Here is a 20,849-nt window from a genome sequence, read left to right as displayed (position 1 = left end):
AAAATAAATAATTTGCTTTATTTTTAAAGATTTTATACAAAGCAAAAAAATATCAAAAACATGTTCTTCAAAAAAGAGAGGGGCGGGGTTATCAATTAAGGGGAAAGTTAAAGAGTAACTAAACCCCAAACCCACTTTTTTCTGCTGAATACATACGTATTTGGGTATTAAGTAGTGCGTTTTATTAATCCTAGTCCCACTTTTCACATTTTAGTAAAAGTATTTTAATTTTGCGTATTTAGTTGTAAAATGTTAGATATACTGGCCTCTCAGGGTTGAACGCAGGCTATTGAAACTGGCTGAAACGGATTCCCCTGCATCATCAACTTTCACTCTTGGTCCCGCCCCTCCTATAAAAGCTGAGTGGAGGGTTTCCTCCAATCACAGCCCTCAGTGAGCAGTGATTGACAGCCTCCATGAGGAAGTCCACTGTGTTCCTTGTGCTGCAGCTGTGGTTTTTTTGAGTCCGTGCTTCTATAAAGAGCAGATTTGGCACTAGACAGAGGGTTCAAGCTATGTGTGTATTTACAGACACATAGTGTGTGTATTCCTGTCTGTCTCTGCGTGTACGTCTTATCGCTATGTGCATGAGGTGGTGGGAGAGTAGGACTGTGGGGTTGTGTGTGAGCTTGACGTCGTGATTGTGTGTGCCTGTGGTTGTAGTGAAACATCTCAGCTGTGAACTCGCGATGTGTGTGTGTGTGTACAGACACATCCTTGTGTGTATTACTGTCTGTCTCTTCGCACAGCACTGACCGGTAGACTGAGTAGGCATGTTTTACTGCTACAGCAGTAACGCCCATAATCAAGGCATTTTTTGAATTTCCCTCCCTAGTGGCAGGTCAGCAGAAAGCAGGGGTTTAGTAACTCTGTAAATTGTAAGATTTTAAGTGTTCAAACAACAATGAAAAGAATTTGTGGAGTAAAACTATGGAACAGAATGAGTGTGGAGCTAAAACAATGTTCAAACATAATTCAGTTTAAAAACAGGTACTGTATAAAGAAATTATTTTCACAAAGTACAGGACTTTAGTAATCACCAGTTGTTTCTTTTTTCTGTTTTGAGTAATACTGATTAGCTATGGATTTGTTGTGAATATGTAGATTGTTTGTATGATGGTATATGTGTAAATAATTGTATTGTTAGTTGTACCTAAAAAGACAATCTGTAATGAATAAAGGGATAGGATTAAATAAGGTAACACTTCTTCCTACTCCTTTTTGCACAAGTAAATTGAGAGGATTAAGTATTTGTGGATCAAATCAATGGTTTATTTCTGCTGGTGTAATTCATCTTTTTTTAAAAAAATTTTTTTACTATTGTTCCGTTGTGATTTTCTATGTTCAAAATAAAGACCTATAAAAAGAAGATTCATTTCTGCAGCAGTTAAGAATTGGTTGCATTCATTTATTTTTCAAAGTAAAAGGTATTTTCAGTATTTATTCCAGGAAAGCGTAACCTTAGAAGAAAAAGTCTTAGTTATTTATTTAAGGTTGTGGTAAAAACCTTCTTCCTACCATGTGTAAAGCTGTATATTCTCTGCTGCTAAACGTGACTGTACCTGCTCTGTGTAACGGATAGTAGTCCAGAGTGATGGTGCTGAAGGAGAGCTGCATGGCCCCGCCTGTTATCCTTTTATTCACAACTGCAATGGAGGAAAACACAAACTGACGAGTACCGATCCATGAGCTTTGAAGCCTGTGAGCTGCTACCTTTGTCCTTGGCGTGGATGTCGTCACAGATGTGCAGGTCCAGGTGTGTGATCTGGAGATGGTGGGACGTCTCGCACACGTCGTAGGCGCTGAACAGCCGGGCCATGGTTGCGCTCTGGTCGGTGACGGTGGACGCCTGCTGGGTGCGCACCTGCTGGGCTGAGGGGGGCGCTGACGACACCTGAAAGACAACAGAACAAACTGAAGCACTGTCACTAAGGGTGTAAGAAAAGAATTTATTCGGCATCCCGCGGGCGGCATCAAGGAAAGGCGATCTGGCGAGCTCTGGGGTGCCTGGTCGGTGCGCCTGGGGGCCGGCGGGGCAGCTTGCAGCATCCCCTTGGTGCCCTCGGCGACTATGGGCGTGGTTGTCGTCCCTGGGGGCGCTGCTCTCGGTGCTGCTTCCGTTCCGGGTCCTTCTGGCCTGGGGTCCGGACCCTGCTGGCTCTGGGCCCACCGGCGGGCGCCCGCCGGCTGCCCATTCCGCGCGGCTCTGGCCGTCTGCTGGGCGGGGGCCTTGGCTCCTCTGCTGGGGTATCGGGCGGGGGGCTCTCTGGGCCCTTCCCTCGGGGGGTTGGGTGCTTGGGTGTGGGTGGGTGGGGGGGGGCTGGATGCTGGCGGGGGACCTTGGGGTCGGTGGGGGCATGCGCTGGGTGCTCGGGGCTTCCTCGGATGTGTGTGTGTGGGGGGCGGTGGCTGCCTCTCGGCCTGGGATCTTGGGGGCATCTGGGGGGTTGCCTGGGGCTCCCTGGCCTCCACTCTTTCTGCTGGCCTGGCTGCATCTGCAGGCCCAGGGCAGTTCCTGGGCTTGCAGTAGCGGGTTTTTTTTTTTTGCACATATACTGGTATACGATGCACTGGCACGCCTTGGGATGTGGGATAAAACTCATACTGGGCTTAACCTCAGACACGTTAATCCCAAATACCTGCTTTAGGTACTACCATTCACTCATTCCCCCTGTTCACAGCCACCAAGAAAAAAAAAGAAAGAAAAAAAAAAATTTTTTGACAAGGTGTAGAAAGGGCAACCAAATGTCTTCATTTAATAGTGTTTTCAACAAAAAAAAACATATGTATAGCAGGTAAACATCGGTCACTACGTGTCAGTGAACCACATCAGACCTTATTAATCTCACTCCTCAATGCATTTTAGCTTTTCTATTTATTTTGATAAAACATACTGGACACTTTTATAGATGTATGTGGTTAATTTTTTTGAAGAAGAATTTAAGAACTTAAAAGAATCATTTTTTTTTTTTAGAAAAATACTATTTGACAGTTTGACAAACATACCACTTGTTTTTTATATTGGTAATTGAAATAGAGTTATTTACCATGTACTTGCTCTCACAAGTTTAAAAAAAAAATTAAATAAATTTTATTTCATACCATTTTGTACTCCTGTAAAGGTGAAATTTGTAATCATTGATATCACAATATATCGTATTGTTTAGTATCGGGATATATCGCATTGTGACATAAACATTGTGAACCGTATCGTCAAATTCATGGCAATGCACAGCAAACCCCTAACTGTCACTGTATTTATTCCTGCAGCACGGCCTGCTGGGAAAACAGGTGTGAACAATGAGTGGGTGGAAAATATCTGCACATGATAAAGAGACAGACACAAAGAGAGCACAGAGAAAATAACATCAGTCATTAGAGAAGAGGAAGTAAGCACTAACCTGATCTTCTGTGGCCATGCTCTTCCTCTGCTGTGCAGACTTCTCCATAGCCTCACTCAGGGACTTAGCATACTGGACCATAGCTTTAAGCTGGGAGTCGGTCAGCACCCACAGCAAGTCGTCCAGGATCAGAATGAGTTTGGAGGCCACCACGTTACAGTCCTTCATCTGCAGGGGGTGGGGAGAGATAGTCATCATCATCACGACAATCATCTAACGTTTTCTTAAAGTTTCAATGTGCTTTTTCTGTCACTGCTTTAAAGCCGCTGAAGACATAATGAATCTCAATGACTATACTGTACAGTGCCTACAAGATATTATCTCCATTGATTCTCCATCTTTGAAAGTTCTGAAAGCATTTTAAGAGAGAAAGTGACCAAGTAGAATATCCACATGTGGTCATTTAATCAATAAAACTCACAGAAACATATTTAATGCCAACATTTCAGAGACCTGCTTAGCTTCAGAGATCTAACGAGATCAGGCAATGACAGACTGGTATGGCCTGTCATTGCCCTAAAATGTTTGATATTTAGCTTGAAGCTGGTCCCAAGACAAATTTACATTCTGCTCGCAATGCATCATGGGGCGGTTGAGTATGACTCGTGTGCCCACTGTGTATACTTAAAAAATGTCCCGATATAATATACATCCGGGTATTTCTCGCGTACTCAATCTTTTCATACTAAGTGAACACACTACATACTCATTTTGATGTCAGACTTAGTATGAGTAGTATGTAACGTTAGTAAGTCATTTCGAACATTGACATAGTGTAGGAAGGTCATTTGCTCAAAAAAAGATGTAAAAGGTTTGTTTTGATATCCACTGTAAACACTCTTGACATTGTCGCACATTGCATTGTGGGATTTGGAGTCCCGTAGATGGATGCATAGAAGTGTTTTTACTTTGTTCTTACTGTGATTTCTTGCGTTTCTTCGTCAAACAAGGAGGACAGTGATTCACTCAACACTATTTTTGTTCTAGTTTGTTACTAGTGATGTGACCTCACTGGGCAAGACTTTCAGGTCAGATTTAGGTCTTTCCATATAAACCCCAAAATAAACATCCGCCAATGTTTTAGCCACAACTTTCACTCTGGGAAAACACCAGAGAGTTTTTGGGGTCACACATAAGAAATAGATGCTGAAAGGCTAATATCTACTCAAATTAACATCAGTATTTGTGTCTAACCCGTCTTTTCAGAGTGACACGAATCTTGGACTGGTTGGTGATGAGGCGAATTGGCGCGCTCAGCATCTCGTGCTCTCCGCTCTGGATGGCGTCCGCTTCGATGCGGATCATCTGCCAGCTGATTTCCTTAAAGGTCAGAATCTACGACAGACAGTCGGGTTTAAGAGATGTGGGAGGAAAACAAATGCCTGCGTTGTTTTTGAAACAAACCCAAACAGACCTCGCCTCGCTGAGGGTCCTGGATGCGGGTGAAGCGTAAGTCGCTGATGCTCCAGCTGGTGTTGACGCTATAGACCTGCAGCTGGGAGAGCTCAAAGGAGGCGTTGAAGGCCTTGGCGCTGATTCTGATGATGATGGAGTTGATGGAGAGCGATATGCCCTCAACCACCTTCTCAGCAAAGCCATATTCACTAAACAAGAAGCAAAAAAAACAGATTATGAACAATAATTCAGAAAGGCCGATATCAATCTTTTTGAAGATAAACATCAAAACATTTACAGCACAGATAAATAAATAGCACAGATATTTGTTGGATAATAAAGACATAGCATAGGCCTTACAGATCAATAAATCAAAGATAATTTGCTCGAAAAAAAAACATGCAAAAGCTTGAAATTGCTGCTCGAAAGTTTGTTGCGAACATTCAGTTTATTGCTATTATTGGAAAAGTTTTGTGCATTGCATTGTGGGATGTGGAGTCCCGTAGACCGATGCATAGAAGTGTTTTTATTTCATTCTTACTGTGATTTCCTGAGACACATTTCTGGTGTTTTCATGAACTAATCACAATAAGAAAGAAGTTAAAACACTTGTATGCATCCGTCTTTGGGAATGTGCAAAACATTTACAACCATGTAAATAATGTGTTTACAGTAGAGATCAAACACCTCAATTTCCATTGTTTACATCTTTTGTATCTATTCTTTGATTTATTATGAGGGCAACACTTTGTCTTTGTCTGATAAAAAAAAAATCTTCTCCAGCAGCTTTAAGTATAACATTTGAGAAAGCTGCAACAAAGCCCACCTTTGTCCTGATGCCGTTGCTATGGGCGACGGGCCGTTGGGGGGCCGAGGCTCATCACAGGTGCTCATCTCCATCACAACTTTATCCAACGTCTGGACAGGGAAAGATCATCATGAGCTCAGCATTTAAGCAGTTTAGCAAACAATACAAAAGCAATATCCCTTAGGATTGATTAACTCCAACATAAGTTTTAATAAAAAAAAGTTGCAGCTGTCACACAGATAAGTTGATCAACTCAACTGTATTCTCACCCATATCACTCTAGTTTGTACACAATGAGAGGGTGATAGCATTGTGCTCAACACTTCTGTAACAGTGCGACTGAATGGTGGGATTGTTAAGTGTGGTAAGAATTTACATAATGTGGAACTGGTAGCAATGACTAACTTTTAACTTTCCATCTTTTTTTGCAGCTCTCTTTTTATGCATTTTTTGAACAAAATTAGAAGGAAAAACAAAAAAACAAAAATAAATAAAATAAATGACAACGAGGTCACAAGTGTGTTTTTCAACAATTCACTATGTCGCTGCTCTTATACCTGTATAACGTCTATTTCTTCCATTTATCCTCGTTCTGGGTTCTCTGCAGTCTCAACATGTGAGTCAGACTCTCCATTAGTCTGGATGCATTGCTCCATAGTTTTAGGGTCAGCTTGGTACCACTTCCTACCACTTAGTACCACTTCCTAGTTGTAGTTTTTTTTTTTACAAGCCAATTAACAAATATTTTACTGCACAAGTACAGTAAAGTAACATTCAATGGTATATTATATCCAATTTTTATTATTTCTGTATTACTGATGTTTGTCCAGTAGTTATTTATTTTTCAACACTTCCAGAATACATGGCTATGATTAACATTTACTGATACATATATTTCTCCAGCATGGCTGACTAAAATATTTACTTTTATTTTTAGGGGTAATAAAAAAAACACCATGAAAACTCCCTCCATTGAGAACCAGTGGTAGTTTGGTGGTTCTTCCACATAGTTTTGCTAATCGTTACTGGAAATTTTAGGATAAACTTCTGTTTCCCATTTTGTCTGTGTGTGTATCTGTTGAATGTTAGTATTCTCTAAAAGTGGATGCTAGAATGTTTATACAAGTCTCAACCAACTTTCCTTTATATGCTTCATTTATCATTTTGATCATTGTGTTCTCTTCCTGATTTCTTTATTGTAATATTCTCTCGCTTGTAAATATAGAAACAATTAACTCTGTATCTTCACGCGACAGACAGACAATATAACACAAGTGTGGAATGATCCTGGCATTGCTGGTTTACTACAGGCGGTGTACTGGGAATTGGAGCTGTCTGGGGACTGGGAGGAGCCAGGTGACACCTGTGCCCCTCACAAAGCAGCGGCAGACAAGGAACAAGGCAGCGATTGTGTGTGTGTGTGAGTGTTTGGTGTCACTTTAATTATTGTTCGTCAGCACTCTATTTAGTGGAAGATTCCTGGAGATTAAAGCATTACCAGAAAACTAATACAAGTTTTTACCTCGAAATATTAACGTACCTTGGAAAAAATTAAGTGGTGCGTGTTCGTGGGGAGGGTAAAAAAAAAGGTGGTTGCCATAGAAACTTACCAAAGAGATGGGGTGTGTCTTCAACTTCGTCCATGGTATCTGCCCAGGAACACAGAGCAGAAACACTGATGGGTACAAATCAACTCAAAGCGGCTCTACTTCAATAACCATAAAAGTGGAGAAAGAAAGGAAGGACGGGTAAAAAAAAAAAGAGCAAAAAACGATGCATCATGCTCTGACTGCCGGTTATTAAATCAGTTCCGTTAATACTCGTACAGCATCCTCAATCAAACCTGCTTCAAATTATAGTGAGAGATAATCAATGCTCCAGAGAGTGACAGACGACACAAATCAAGAAGTGAGAACCACACAGGATGTGTGAGCTGTAATCATTTCTGCATATTTAAGTTGCAGGCACTGGTAGGAAGGGATCAAACACCAGACATCCACAGCACAAAGCGCGGCAATCCTTCACATGCCTACAGTGATGTGGCAGAATACAGAAGGACAAAGCATCGACGCTGCACTGCAGTCAACATAAGTCACTGCACACAGAAAGTGAGGAAGAGGAGGAAACTAGACGAGACGCTTTCATTCAGTGTTTTCAGGCTGAGTCAGAGTCGACTCACGTTCCACGCAGCACGACACAGAGGAAAGGATTCACACAGATGAATAACGAAGAGTTACCAACACTTTCCTCATCCACTTTTATCCCTCCACTTTAACCCTCCACATACCTTTGATATATGTGTGGCTGCCTTTAACAGAGCTTTAAAAATGGAGCAACGCTAACACTACAATTTTCTAAATGTTGGGTTTCAAACACTGAAATCCCTATAATTTTGTGGTAGATTAAAAAAAGGTTTCCAGAAACTTAACAAAAAAAGAGCAATAAACATTGATAGCACACTGGCATACCTTATATAATGTGAGAGCGATAGTAACTCTATTCTGAAGTTCTAAAAAAAAGTTTTTACTGAAATTCTATGTTCTCCACATTCTTGAATTGAGAAGGAAGAAAGGTTTGGCATCAGAATCCATCACATCCATTGACTAATGGTTATAATTCATCATCATGTGTGTGTGTATGTGTGTAAGCCCTCACCCTAATGGCCGCCTTGTTGCACTCCACACGGTTGATGGCCAGCCAGGTGGGCAGGTCCAGCAGGCTCTGGAGGACCTCCTCATCCAGCTCCAGGTTGGTCAGCTGACCCTCTCCTTTCAGAGTGCTCAGGTTAATCTTGTCAGGCGACAGATTCTTAGCAAACCTGCGTGACACAGACGAGGGAAATTGCAGCTCTGAGATAAAGTTATCGGGTACTACAAAATGATACAGCTTCCAGGGCTTTTATTGTGATAGGTTAGACAGGAGGTTGGTGACCGTGTGAGTGACACTTTATATAAGGAGGTTGAGGTTGCAACATGAAACACTTTATTTCCTCTAATGAATGCAATCGCTTCATTTTTATTAAATTGTATAGAAAATCCCCCTTGCGTTTTAAAAACACTAGTGCAGTGCCCGTAGGAAGTATGCATTGATATAAAAAAGTGGGAGGATGAGTAGCTTTTTCATGGATGGCCCAATACGGTTGTGTTTGAAGGCGGGAGGTAGGACTGATGACATCATCACTGTAGAGGTAGGACCAATGTTACAATGTTCTGATGACATCATCACTGTAGAGGTTGGCCCAATGTTTCAATGTTCTAATGTTCTACCTGATGACATCATCACTGTAGAGGTAGAATGTACGATGTTCTAACTGATGACATCATCACTGTAGAGGTAGAATGTACGATGTTCTAACTGATGACATCATCACTGTAGAGGTAGGGCTAATGACATCATCACTGTGGAGGTAAGACTGTTGACATCATCACTGAGTCCATCGACTCAGGAGGTGGGGCATCCAAACAAATTTGACGTTGCACACCCTTGAACCAGCAGCAGCAATGTTGACACTCTCAGGTCAGTCTGATCCTGATCCACAGAGATATTTGAGGAACACAGACAGACAGACAGACATTCCTTGCTTTTATAGAGATATCTCAATCTCTTTTAGATGGAGCTCATTGATGACTAGAGCTCCTGAGGGCACCTCACATAGTCCATGTGTTGGTGACCCCACAACTAGACGATGACTTTTTTTTCAAATCATATTGACAAAAACTGTATCAAAATACGTTTATATTTTTGTCGACTAATAAAAACCTAACCCCAATTCCGTCACATCTGATGAAATCCAAACAAAACTGATGTGAACATGTGGTCGAATGCATTGATCACAACAAATCAGTCATCTCATATCAAGTTTATCAATGGGAATAATAGTAGTCAACAAAATTAACACTGCATTTTACAATCCTTTGAATATCATTGATATAACTGTTGTAGTTGGTTTTTTTTTTACACATTTACAGAACAAACTATTGATCTACACTGATGAGATGGAGGAGGGCTACATCCATAGCTGCTCTGAGGTTTGTTTGGCACCATATTGCTTTATATAGTGTCTCATAGATGACTCACTCTACTTACTGCACAATAAAGTATTTAATAAAGCTCAAGGTGACTACTGCTGCTCAGACGTCATTACTGCTGATCTTTGAATGACCAGTAACTCTGCTTTTACTGCAGCAAATCTACTAAAGCAAACAGACTCATGCACACACGGATCATGCATAGATCTAAGTGTTTTCTACAGTCATTTAGTGCTTGACCACTGGTTAATAGTTAACAGAGCAGTCTGATATGATTTATTGACCATGGCTACAAAGGAGGGATCCCATTGATCTCACATTGCTACTTCATGTTTGAGCCAGAGTTAAAAAAAAACAATGGAGGGCTAGTGTTGGAGCAGGATTTATTTAATTAAGTCTAGAAAAGTAGTTGGCCTTACTCTTTTAAACACATGGGCGGACATAATCTTGTTACAGCACTAATCCCTTATACACACGCTGTATGTGTGTGTATGTGTGTATGTGTGTGTGTAAATAGGGCAGATCAAAGCTCAGACTTTCACAACCAACACCACAGTTCAGGTCATTCTGTGAGTCAGTGACTATCAAAGAACTTCAATTTCATCATAACTGATTGAAGGGAGGAAGAACAGACATGTATACGTCAACACTCGGTTATAGACGGTAAAAGGAAGGCACGCACGTTGTGGATTCTGTTACTCGATCCTCCAAAGACAATGTTCCGTTTTCCAGAACGAGACAATGAACGAGGAATGTGCCACTTCTCAGGTTCACGCTAACAGAGATCCTAATCAAAAGAACTTCGCAACTTCCTCATCAAGGCCACATTTCTGTAGATTTATAGAAAATATCATTTGCTCAAACAAAAAGCGGAAGATGTAAACGGTTGAAAATCCTGCTCAAAAACTCTCTTACTGACATTGAATTGTGGGATATGAAGTACAGTAGACGGATAAATAGAAGGGTTTTTCCTTCATTTGTGATTTCTTGTGTTTCTCCACCAAACAAGCAGGACAGTGATTCATTTGACTTCTTTTTTGTTTTAGTTTGTTCCCGGTATTCCCAGTGATATCACCTCACTCCGCGAGACTACATTAAATTTTGGCCAGAATGGCATCTTTCCATGTAAACCCCAAGATAAACCACTGTCATTGTTTTGCCGCTATTTTCAGTCTGTGAAAACACCATAAATATGTTGGGAAGTCCCTTTGACAGAGTTTTTTGGGGAAATTGCTGTAGAAATGAAAGTAAAAACACTTCTATGCATCCGTCTACAGGACTCGTCTACAATGCGCAGAACTTTTCCGACAAAGCTAATAAACAGAATGTTTACAGTGGAAATCAAAAGAGACTTTCAAGTAGCAAGAAAAAAAATTTCCAGGTTAGGACGTTCAGCTCGAGCCTACACCCTGTCTTCATCTGAAAATAAAAAAACCATCTCCAGCAACTTTAATGGTGATGTAACCAGCTGAATTCTTTAGGCTCTAGGATACTCTTACTTACTTTTAAAAACAGTAAAGAGTTCAAGTATAACAAGAATTCCTGTATGTTATTCAATCTGTATTGAAACATCATTACACAAAAGGACATGCAGTACATGCAAAGATAAAAAAGAAGTTGTCTTATGAATCAAACCAAATGTAAAATTTTGAAATAGTAGTTCTGTATTTAGCTTTTAAAATTAAATAACCCTCATGTTAATTACTTTCTGTTACAGAGACTAATCAGAGCTATATTTACTCCAAAAAATGGGTAATAATTGTTCTTTGTTTTATTGTTGTATTTTTTTGCGGTTTGCATATGTCGTCATAGGTAACACACCTATTAACAGCCTTAAAGGTGCAGTGTGCGACTTTTGAATCCCTCTCTCCCCGCTGCTCTCTTGCCCTGCCTCCAAACAAAAAAGTCCCTCCCTCAGAGGAGCTAACAAGCTAACGTTAGCCAGACAGCAACATCACAGTAATATAACATGCTCTGTTAAAAGCATATTACTGCAGCGCTTCTCTCTATCAATGTGCACACACCTCAGCAGCAGCAACAACTCAGTGTCACTTACAGCAGCCCATACGGAGGCTGCTGCGTGCACATGAACAACACATGCACCACAGGGTTCTAGTGTAACAATTACAAATCAATAGGGATGTAACGATTAATCGTAAGGCAGTTAAAAATCGATTCATAGGTATCACGGTTGATATCGATACTCTGAAAATTGAATCGCAGTACTTTTTTTAAACAGCAGAGGGCGCTATATCTATTTATCCTTCTCTTGTCCAGAAGCATAGGCGGCGGGCGGAATCGCCTACTACTCTTAAACATGTTCATAAATGATTCCTTACCCCTTTAGCAGCGAAAGAATATCTGTAATATTACATGAATATCTGTAAAAGCCACGTTTCGTCTTCATTTGTATTATTCCTTTATTTATTTCATTCAGGATTTATTTTTAGGTAAACTGCATTGTTTTGAATAGTTTATCAAGGGATTATTTTGACACAAACTACTAGTTTGATGTAAAGATGACCTTACATAGTGACAGCTTTAGCAAATATGACAAAAAGCCACTTTTATAAGAGTTGCAGACTGCACCTTTAAAGCAGCCTGGATAGTCAATGCCAAAGTACTTGATTCAAAAGGTGTTTAATACAACCTGTTGACAAAGTTTTGTCCAGGTATGAAAAGTGCCTCAGGAGGACATTGTGCAGCTTTTTGCCACCTCATATAAACAGATGTGTGATTACGGAGCGTCTCTGTAACAGGATCGTCTTGAGGACAAAAAGGGTTTTGTTCCCATTGAGTCATGGGAGGAGACTATAAGTCGTGGACTTAGCTTGGAAAAGTTTCGTCACTTAAGAATTAATTTTTTTATTCAGGCAGTAAACTCCTCTTCGATCCACCTAACGTTCACCTCGCAGCAGTCGACTCTCCCTGTCTCACCATAACAGTGAATTATTCAGCAGGAGAGGCCAAAACAGAACCTGAGTGCAGTAGATCTAAGGCACGCTACCCCTCAATGAAAGGACAAATTAATTTCTTCCACATGGATGTGCGGTCGCTGCAGTAGGAAAACAAGCAGCCTGTCCCTCAATGCTGCTGGGGAGTCCCAGCCGTGTGACCAGTGAAATATTTATTCCTACTGCAGATCAAATATCAGCCTGACTGCTTCCCTCACCCCTGGTTTGGCAGCTTGATCTCTCTGGAGATGCAGTTTGCTTCTTCCTCATGGCTTCATTGAAAGAAAGAAATCAATCAATACTGTTGTCAAATCAACAATATGTACATTATTGTCTAAAATCATTATGCTAAACCAGCCTGATGGTAGTCAGAGCAAGCTTCAAACAGGTATAGGGGTGAAGGTAGGGCTGGGCGATATGTCCCAAAATTCATATTTCAATATTTTTTCTCAAAATGGCAATGTACGATATAAATCTGGATCATTTTTATTTAAATAACGTCTGATCACAAAGACAATTCTCGGTTAAATTTGCTGATGCAGAATGCCAACAAAATACACAAAAGGAGAGACATTTATTAACAAACAGCTGCACAATATGTGCCACTTTTGGCTTTTCTCCTCTAACGGACAGCACGTGTGAGTGAGTTCTGTAGTACTTATTTAGGGGAAAGTCTGGGTTGGGATGCACTCAACAATCCATCTAACTGGGCTTCTTATGTTGTTCTGAGAAATAGTGAAAGCAGCGACTCCTAAAATTAGTATTTTTATACAAAATAGGATTTTCTACATCATCAAAATAGAAAACTTGATATATCTTGAATCTCGATATATTGCCCAGCCCTATGTGAAGGTGTCAAAATAAAGACACACGCACAGAAATAAAGTTCCTCTTTCCACCAGGAAGTGATGATCTGCATCAGAGGTAGGACTGACGTGTCGCTCTTATCTTATCCGCCTCCTTTATGAGCTGATGGAAATCTGTAGAGACTGGACTCTGGAGAGCCATCAAAGGTTAAACGTCACACAGAAACCAGTACACATTATCCAGCTGATGGTCCCAACTTGACACACCCACAGCGTGGCGCTCACCTGGGACTTCTCTTATCATTACAGGCTTCCCACCAGCCGTGAGATATGATGCTGGTATTGGTCGGCGTCGTTATCATTTATCATCATTATCATCATCATAGGAGTGTACATTACCATGAATCTAATGATACGATTCACAATTTGAACATCATGATACAATATATCCCGATAGTAAACTATAAAATATACATTGCAATATATTGCTATATCAATCATTAAAAATGTTATCTTTACAAGTACAAAGTTTTTTTAACTTGTGAGAACAACTAAATGGCAAGTAATTAAAATACCATTATATAAAAAACAAGTGGTATGTTTATCAAACTGTCAAATTACATTTTTCAAAAAAAGTTTAACTTTTGGTTCTTAAATTCTTCAAAAAAATTAAAATAAATTACCACATGCATCTATGAAAGTGCCCAGTATGTAAAATGAAAATAAGGTGAAATCTAAAGTTGAAATGCATTGAGAAGTGAGGCAGTTTAACAAGGTCTGTTATGGTTCACTGACACCTAGTGACTGGGCGTTTACGTGCTATGCAGATGTTAGCGCAATGAATTAACTGTTTTTTTTCATTGGACATTTTTTGAATCAGTATGATAATTGTGCTGTGAAATATTGCGACGTGTCGCTGAATCGATTTTTTCTTACACCCTTAATCGTAAAAAGATGAGCCCAAATCAAGGCCTTCTATTCCTTCTTTTTATTTGTGGCAGAATAACCCAAATAAGCAGTTATCAAACAAGCATTTGTTTTTGTCGTAATCTTTGGTTTTGATGAATATTGTATAGATCAATAAACAGATTTTCAGCTTTCTCAGAATGACCCAATATAGACAGTAATTGTTAACCTTGGTGATTTATTAAACTAGTACAGTGCCCGTCAAAGATTAAACATTAACAGGAGTTCCACAGTGTGGATGGTGAAATGAATGGGATATATATATATATATATATATATGTATCTTTTCTTTTGGTAGCCAAAACATCACCAAAATGCAATCAGCCGTTCCTTGACCCATTATCAACATTTCCTGAAAATTTTATCCAAATACGTTCATAACTTTTCAAGTTATCGTGTACAGACAGTGTCGCACTGCATTAACTTAGCATTAGCATAGAATAGAACACTGATGACATCACTGTTGATGACATCATAAGTGTTCTAAAACGATGTTTGACAGGAGTTCCACAGTGTGGATTGGTCATTTCAAATTGGTTTTAAATTGGTTTTGGAATTACCAAATTACTCAAAATTACAGACGCACACACTCAGGGTATTTGGAAGCCGTTGACAAAGTTTTGGGGCGATCAGACATTATAAAAAGATATGATCATTATCATAATTTATCTTTTAACAAACTAGTTTCAAAACACATTTTACTGTGTGTGTCTTAACCCCTGAGACAGACTCAGGAAACCTCTGGATTTGATCTAACCCAGGTTAAGAACTACTGATCTAATATCTTGCACTGCTTTTAGGTGCTTCTCTATCTGGACTGTGAGTTTCTTACTATTTGTGACTCTCAGCCAGAGGTCTGTCGACACCAAACCGTGTGTTTATGACAAACACACCCTGGGGGTCACGTGTGTTTTTTAACCTTCTGCCAAACGTTGTAATGATATACATGATTCCCATGAGGGTAACACAGGCTAGCTACTAGCTGAGTCACTATCACCCACAATGTCACTGGTACACTGAGACTCCTCGTACTAAAACGTTACAAAAATAAATGACAGCCATAATTATCAGAAAGAAAATTACAAATTACAAAACAAGGCAAACACAACACAGATTGACTTATTAACAGATATTGGGCACAAACACACCATCCATCACTGTCAGAGAGAAATTATCACAAAAGCCTAAATAAACTATTGAGAAATAGGTGATGGCCGTCATTGTGGGATGTTAAGAAAGTCCCTTGACCCGAACTGCTCATGACGTACGTCACTTTGGATGAAAGTGTGCCTGCTAAATGAAATTCTAATCATCTAATCTAATTCTAATATACAGAAACTAGGGGACCAAAGAACCAACAATTCTTCAAAGTGGACTTAAAGGACCGCAGATGAATGAGGGAAAATGACAAAAAACATCAAATGTCAGAACAAAAGAAGACAAAAAAACTGGTCCGATATCACCCAGAAACCAAATATCGGATTTTATCGGACTGCATCTAAAATCTCAGATATATATTATATTAATGAAATTGTAGAATACTGTAGATATTATGTTGAAGCAGTGGTGGGAACCTCTGGGAAACTCACGATACGATGCACGATACAAAGCTCACGACAACGACTATCTCACGATATGACAATACTGCGATTATCGAAATATTGGTCAGAAATCCATCTACGATAATCTGTGAAATAATACAATTTTTATTTTATATCTCTGAAACACAATAAATTTAAAAAGTGTCGTATGAACAGTGACAATTATTTACACAAATGCTGCACTAAAATAGTGTCAACATACCAATGTAAACAAATAAGTATCTCCAACAGTGCTTTTTGTAAAAAAAACAAAACAAAAAGGTCTTTCTTACCAGTGACACCATTATAGTGTAATATTCCTTCAACAAACAGCAACAAAATTTCTGTGAAGACCTACCTGCACATTTTAATGAAAAAGTATATCAATAATTGATCGTATGAAAAATATCGCAATTAATCGCCGTATTGAGATATTGTCACACTCCTACATTGAAGATTAAAATATATGTAACCAATTGGTTAATAATAAATGGGTCACTTGTTCTCATCCCAACTGTTGCTGACTATTGTTCTCTGAGTAACACCACTTGATCAAACCTTTTCTAACATTCCACACTACAAAATAAGTCATAAAAGGCAAGGCAAATTTATTTGTATAGCGCATTTCATACTCAAGGCAACTAAATGTGCTTTACATGATAAAACATTCAATTGTTTAAAATCAATAAGAACATTTAAAATCATCAGTAAAATCAATTAAAATCATCAGTAAAATCATCATGACATCAACAACATGACTACAAATCTCTCTCAATCATATGCAGTAGAGAAAAAAAGTGCCTTTAACTTTGATTTAAAAATGTTCACATTAGATGCTGACTTCAGCTCTGCTGGCAGTTTGTTCCACTTCTTTGCAGCATAACAACTAAAAGCAGCATCACCATGTTTACTGTGAGCTCTGGGCTCCACTATCTGACCTGTGTCCATAGATCTGAGAGACCTGCTGGGTTCATACCAGACTAACATGTCACTGATGTATTCTGGACCAAACCCATTCACAGATTTATACACCAGCAGCAGAACTTTAAAGTCTACTCTGAGGCTGACTGGGAGCCAGTGTAAAGACTTTAAAACTGGAGTAATGTGTTCTGACCTCTTTGTTCTGGTTAAGACCCGAGCTGCAGCATTCTGAACCAGCTGTAGCTGTTTGATGCTCTTTTGGGGGATTCCTGTCAGAAGACCATTACAATAGTCCAGTCTGCTGGAGATAAAAGCATGGACCAATTTCTCCTGATCTTTCTGAGTCATTAAACCTTTCACTCTGGAGATGTTCTTTTGGTGGTAGAAGGCTGTTTTTGTGATAGATTTGATCTGACTGCTGAATGTAAGATCTGAGTCAATCAGAACACCAAGGTTTTTGACTTGGTCTTTAGCTTTAAAAGATCGAGACTCAAGATAATTGCTGACAGCTGTCCTCTTTTCCTTGTTACCAAAGACAATCACCTCCATCTTGTCATGGTTTAGTTGAAGGAAGTTTTCACTCATCCAGCAGTTAACTTTTTCTAAACAGTCACACAACACCTCAATGGGACCATAGTCATCTGGGTTCAGTGATAGATATAGTTGTGCGTCATCTGCGTAGCTCTGATAATCAACCTTACAGTTCTGTAAAATTTGTGCTAAAGGAAGCATATAAAGGCTAAACAGAAGAGGTCCAAGAACAGATCCCTGAGGAACCCCACAAAGTATGTATGATTTGTGCTGATATCGTATCGGATCGACATCGGTATTGACCAATACCCAAGGCTGCAATATCGTCATCGTATTGGAAGTTAAAAAGTTGTATCAGGACATCCCTAAAGAATGTAAAATGCAAAGTGATGCAAAGTGAACAATTAATGTAACCATAATCATGGAGATAAAAAAAAAGAACCTGTGTAAACAAATCGTACACTCATCACTTCCATGACTTTTCCATTCTAATCCAGATAGATCTGAATGTCATTGTTGGATGTTTGCGTTCAGGGACAAACTGAGATTGTTTCTTTAGCCAATCTGACAGAATCACTAGACTGGTTCAACCTGCCACTGAAGAGAGGGACTAGTTCATTGGCTAACCAGAAGCTAGCAGGGTTATGGAAACGTCAGCACCCATGTTAATTGGTGAATGACTTCTAATCATATATTATAATGTTTTAAACAGTGATTACATTTACACCACAATGGGGTCACTATACCAAAACTCTTTTTTGCTTAGCTGTTTTTCACAAGCGTGTTAAAAAAAAAAAAAAAAAAATCAACAAAACAAAACATTTCAAACTGTTTCTATTCTAATACTATTTTGCTTGGTGCCAGTCAGAGAACATTATCAAAGGATGTTAAAATCAGAATACAAAGTCCCAACATTTGTACACTTTCAAACATGTTTGATTTCCTTACAACCATACAATTGCTGATCGGGAGCTGGTTGTGATGTGTTCATCGCTTCTCGTGACACCATGTATACTACATGATACACGACACACGATATAGCTGAGACTCGCACGATCCCACAAAATAGACGCACGAGTCGAAAATCAACTCAAAATAAGCAAAAACGCACAGTGTATGACTGCCTTAAGACCAAAGTAGAACGTAATGTTGATGGTATATCGTACGGTAAGATATCGCAATATTACAACGTCACATGTTGTATCGGCGAGATTACAAGTGATATCGCGACTGGGACTCAGATTTTAAAAAAATCCACATGATCTACTAAAAAACAAATTGCTATAGTTGAGGGATGTCCCGATAAAGATACAACTTTTTCACTTCCCATTTATTATTAACCACTTGGTTACATACATTTTAACCTTCAACATAATATCTACAGTATTCTACAATTGAATAAATATAATATAATATATATCAGAGATTTGAGATGCAGTCCGATAAAATCCAATATTTGCTTTCTGGCTGGATCGGGACACATCGAGAGTTAAAGTCAAATAAAAGTATAGTTATTTTTCCAACTGCAATTTTTTTGGTCTTTACTCTTTCCCAAAAATCTCATCTCGTGAACCCAATATGGGCTACTGTATCGTATCTTGTATTTAGTATATCATCCCACCACTAGTAGATTGCACAAATGTTAATGTCTTCATTTAAATCCTAATGGCCAGTATATACATATATATTGACAACTGGCCAATACTAAGATTAAAAGATCCTGAGGAGAAGTCCCCAAATAAAAAGCTAATGTATAAAAACTCAAGAAAAACGTTAATTTTACATTAAATTTTCCAAACATTGTGTTAAGTGAACCTAAAAAGCTAAACATAGATGAATCATTTACAGAATAATCAAAAAGTTTGCGTTTTTCCACGTTAAATTTTTTTTTTTTTTTTTTGTCGAATCCGGAAATCACCAGTTAACACGGATGCCAGTAGAACCATAACAGCAGACAGCCACGTCTCAGGGTCAGGGTGGCTTGTAGAGACTGAGCTCCCCACTGACAGCTCTGCCATCAGACAGACACTGGTTACCAGTACCACACACAACCAGGACAGACTGTGTTAAGGTGCAGCTAAAGTAGAGGTGTTAACAGGATGACACCGTGGAGGAGGGGGGTCAGGTTTTAGTTGGACAGGCTCCAGTTTATTGGCGCTAACGGCGGCTCGACACTGACCTGGACAGATGCTTCAGGATCTGCTTCTTGATGAGCCCCGCCATGATCGACCTAGTCCGCTATCAGAGAAGCCTGAGCCGGTTTAGCCTCGCTACAGCTCGTGTCTCCCGCTCCGCGTAAACAGCTCAAATCCTCCGTCCCGGCTCGGTCCTCATTCTGTGGCAGATGGAGCAGCAGCAGACGGACTCACGGCCTCACTCAATACCGATAAAGACCGGGCTCCGACACAGAGCCGGTTCCGCCCGACCATCTCAGAGGTTTAACGGGCTCAAGGGACCAGAACCGAGTCAGACCTGATCAGTATCTCTCACTGCCTCACCTGGAGGGAGCTGTGCGTCTGACGTCACCACACGTGGGCGGAGACTTAAGCAGCGTCACGGTCAACAAAAGAAAAGGGGAGGGGGAAAAAGTAATAATAATAAAAAAAAATGTAAAAAAGTATCTCAATATTGATAAAAGAAGCCAAGATTAAACAAAAAAAAAAATATATATTATTTACATATTTATCAATCGCATTTCTCTATAAAAAAACCTTCCCTTTTCACATTTTGGGAACTAAATGAAACAAAGCATTAAATCATCGGCCAAAGATTACCAAAAAAAAAAAAAAAAAAAGCTGTTAGACCTCTCGCTTCTCAGAATAAGCTTGTAAACTGTGCAACATATTTTTTTTACGTTTTGTATTTCTTCCATTTATCCACCTCCACACACGTTATTTTGTTTTAATAAAGCACCAAAATTCCAAAACCATTTCAAATGTGAAATTATTTGTTGTAGCTTGTCTACTGTCCTATTGCATAAAGTTCAATGATTATTTTTTAAATAAATAATCTAACAGGGAAACGTATAAACTATCCACTGGGAATTTGTGATGCATGGGGATTAAAATTAAATATTTCATAGTGACTTTGAATTAATGGTGTGGTTAAAAGTGTTTTTGTGTAAAGCGACCTGTTATTTCTGTTTTACAGCTAATCTTCTATATATAATTTAACTCTTACTACTGCATTGATTCTGCAAATTGTATGTATTAATGAAGTCAATAATCTTATACACTTTCAGACCAACGGGTATTAATTTTGTGGCTTAATCAATATATCTCGTATTTTACGGGGTTTTAATATAAATTACAAGAACAAAACACAACAATTTCTAATACGTAGGTCCACTCCACAACGGCTTCCGTAGCCAAACAACACGTGCCTCTTGGATCCCGGAAGTGAACCGTCAAACAGGGCCGACCATAGACATTTAGGGGCCGACCCTCACAGCTGCTGTGT

General features: G+C 39.4%; 1 protein-coding gene across 3 annotated transcripts in view; it reads right to left on the bottom strand.

Annotated features, from left to right (window-relative positions):
• Nucleotides 1-19,927, bottom strand: part of bltp3b (bridge-like lipid transfer protein family member 3B) — a 38,236-nt gene extending 18,309 nt beyond the window's left edge. For all 3 annotated transcript variants that reach the window (XM_028449720.1, XM_028449722.1, XM_028449723.1), the window contains exons 1-9: nt 19,570-19,927; nt 8,260-8,422; nt 7,215-7,253; nt 5,623-5,714; nt 4,816-5,005; nt 4,596-4,736; nt 3,402-3,569; nt 1,714-1,894; nt 1,563-1,646 (exon numbers count right to left, since the gene is read on the bottom strand). In XM_028449720.1, the coding sequence (XP_028305521.1) occupies nt 1,563-1,646; nt 1,714-1,894; nt 3,402-3,569; nt 4,596-4,736; nt 4,816-5,005; nt 5,623-5,714; nt 7,215-7,253; nt 8,260-8,422; nt 19,570-19,613 (1,102 nt within the window). In that variant the 5' untranslated portion in view covers nt 19,614-19,927. The remainder of the gene's footprint in view (nt 1-1,562; nt 1,647-1,713; nt 1,895-3,401; nt 3,570-4,595; nt 4,737-4,815; nt 5,006-5,622; nt 5,715-7,214; nt 7,254-8,259; nt 8,423-19,569) is intronic.
• Nucleotides 19,928-20,849: the final 922 nt, after the last annotated feature.

This window comes from Gouania willdenowi, chromosome 6, assembly GCF_900634775.1.
Source record: "Gouania willdenowi chromosome 6, fGouWil2.1, whole genome shotgun sequence".
NCBI classification, from domain to species: domain Eukaryota; kingdom Metazoa; phylum Chordata; class Actinopteri; order Blenniiformes; family Gobiesocidae; genus Gouania; species Gouania willdenowi.
The sequence above is the reverse complement of the archived record's forward strand: the minus strand, read 5'-3'. Positions and strand labels throughout refer to the sequence as shown.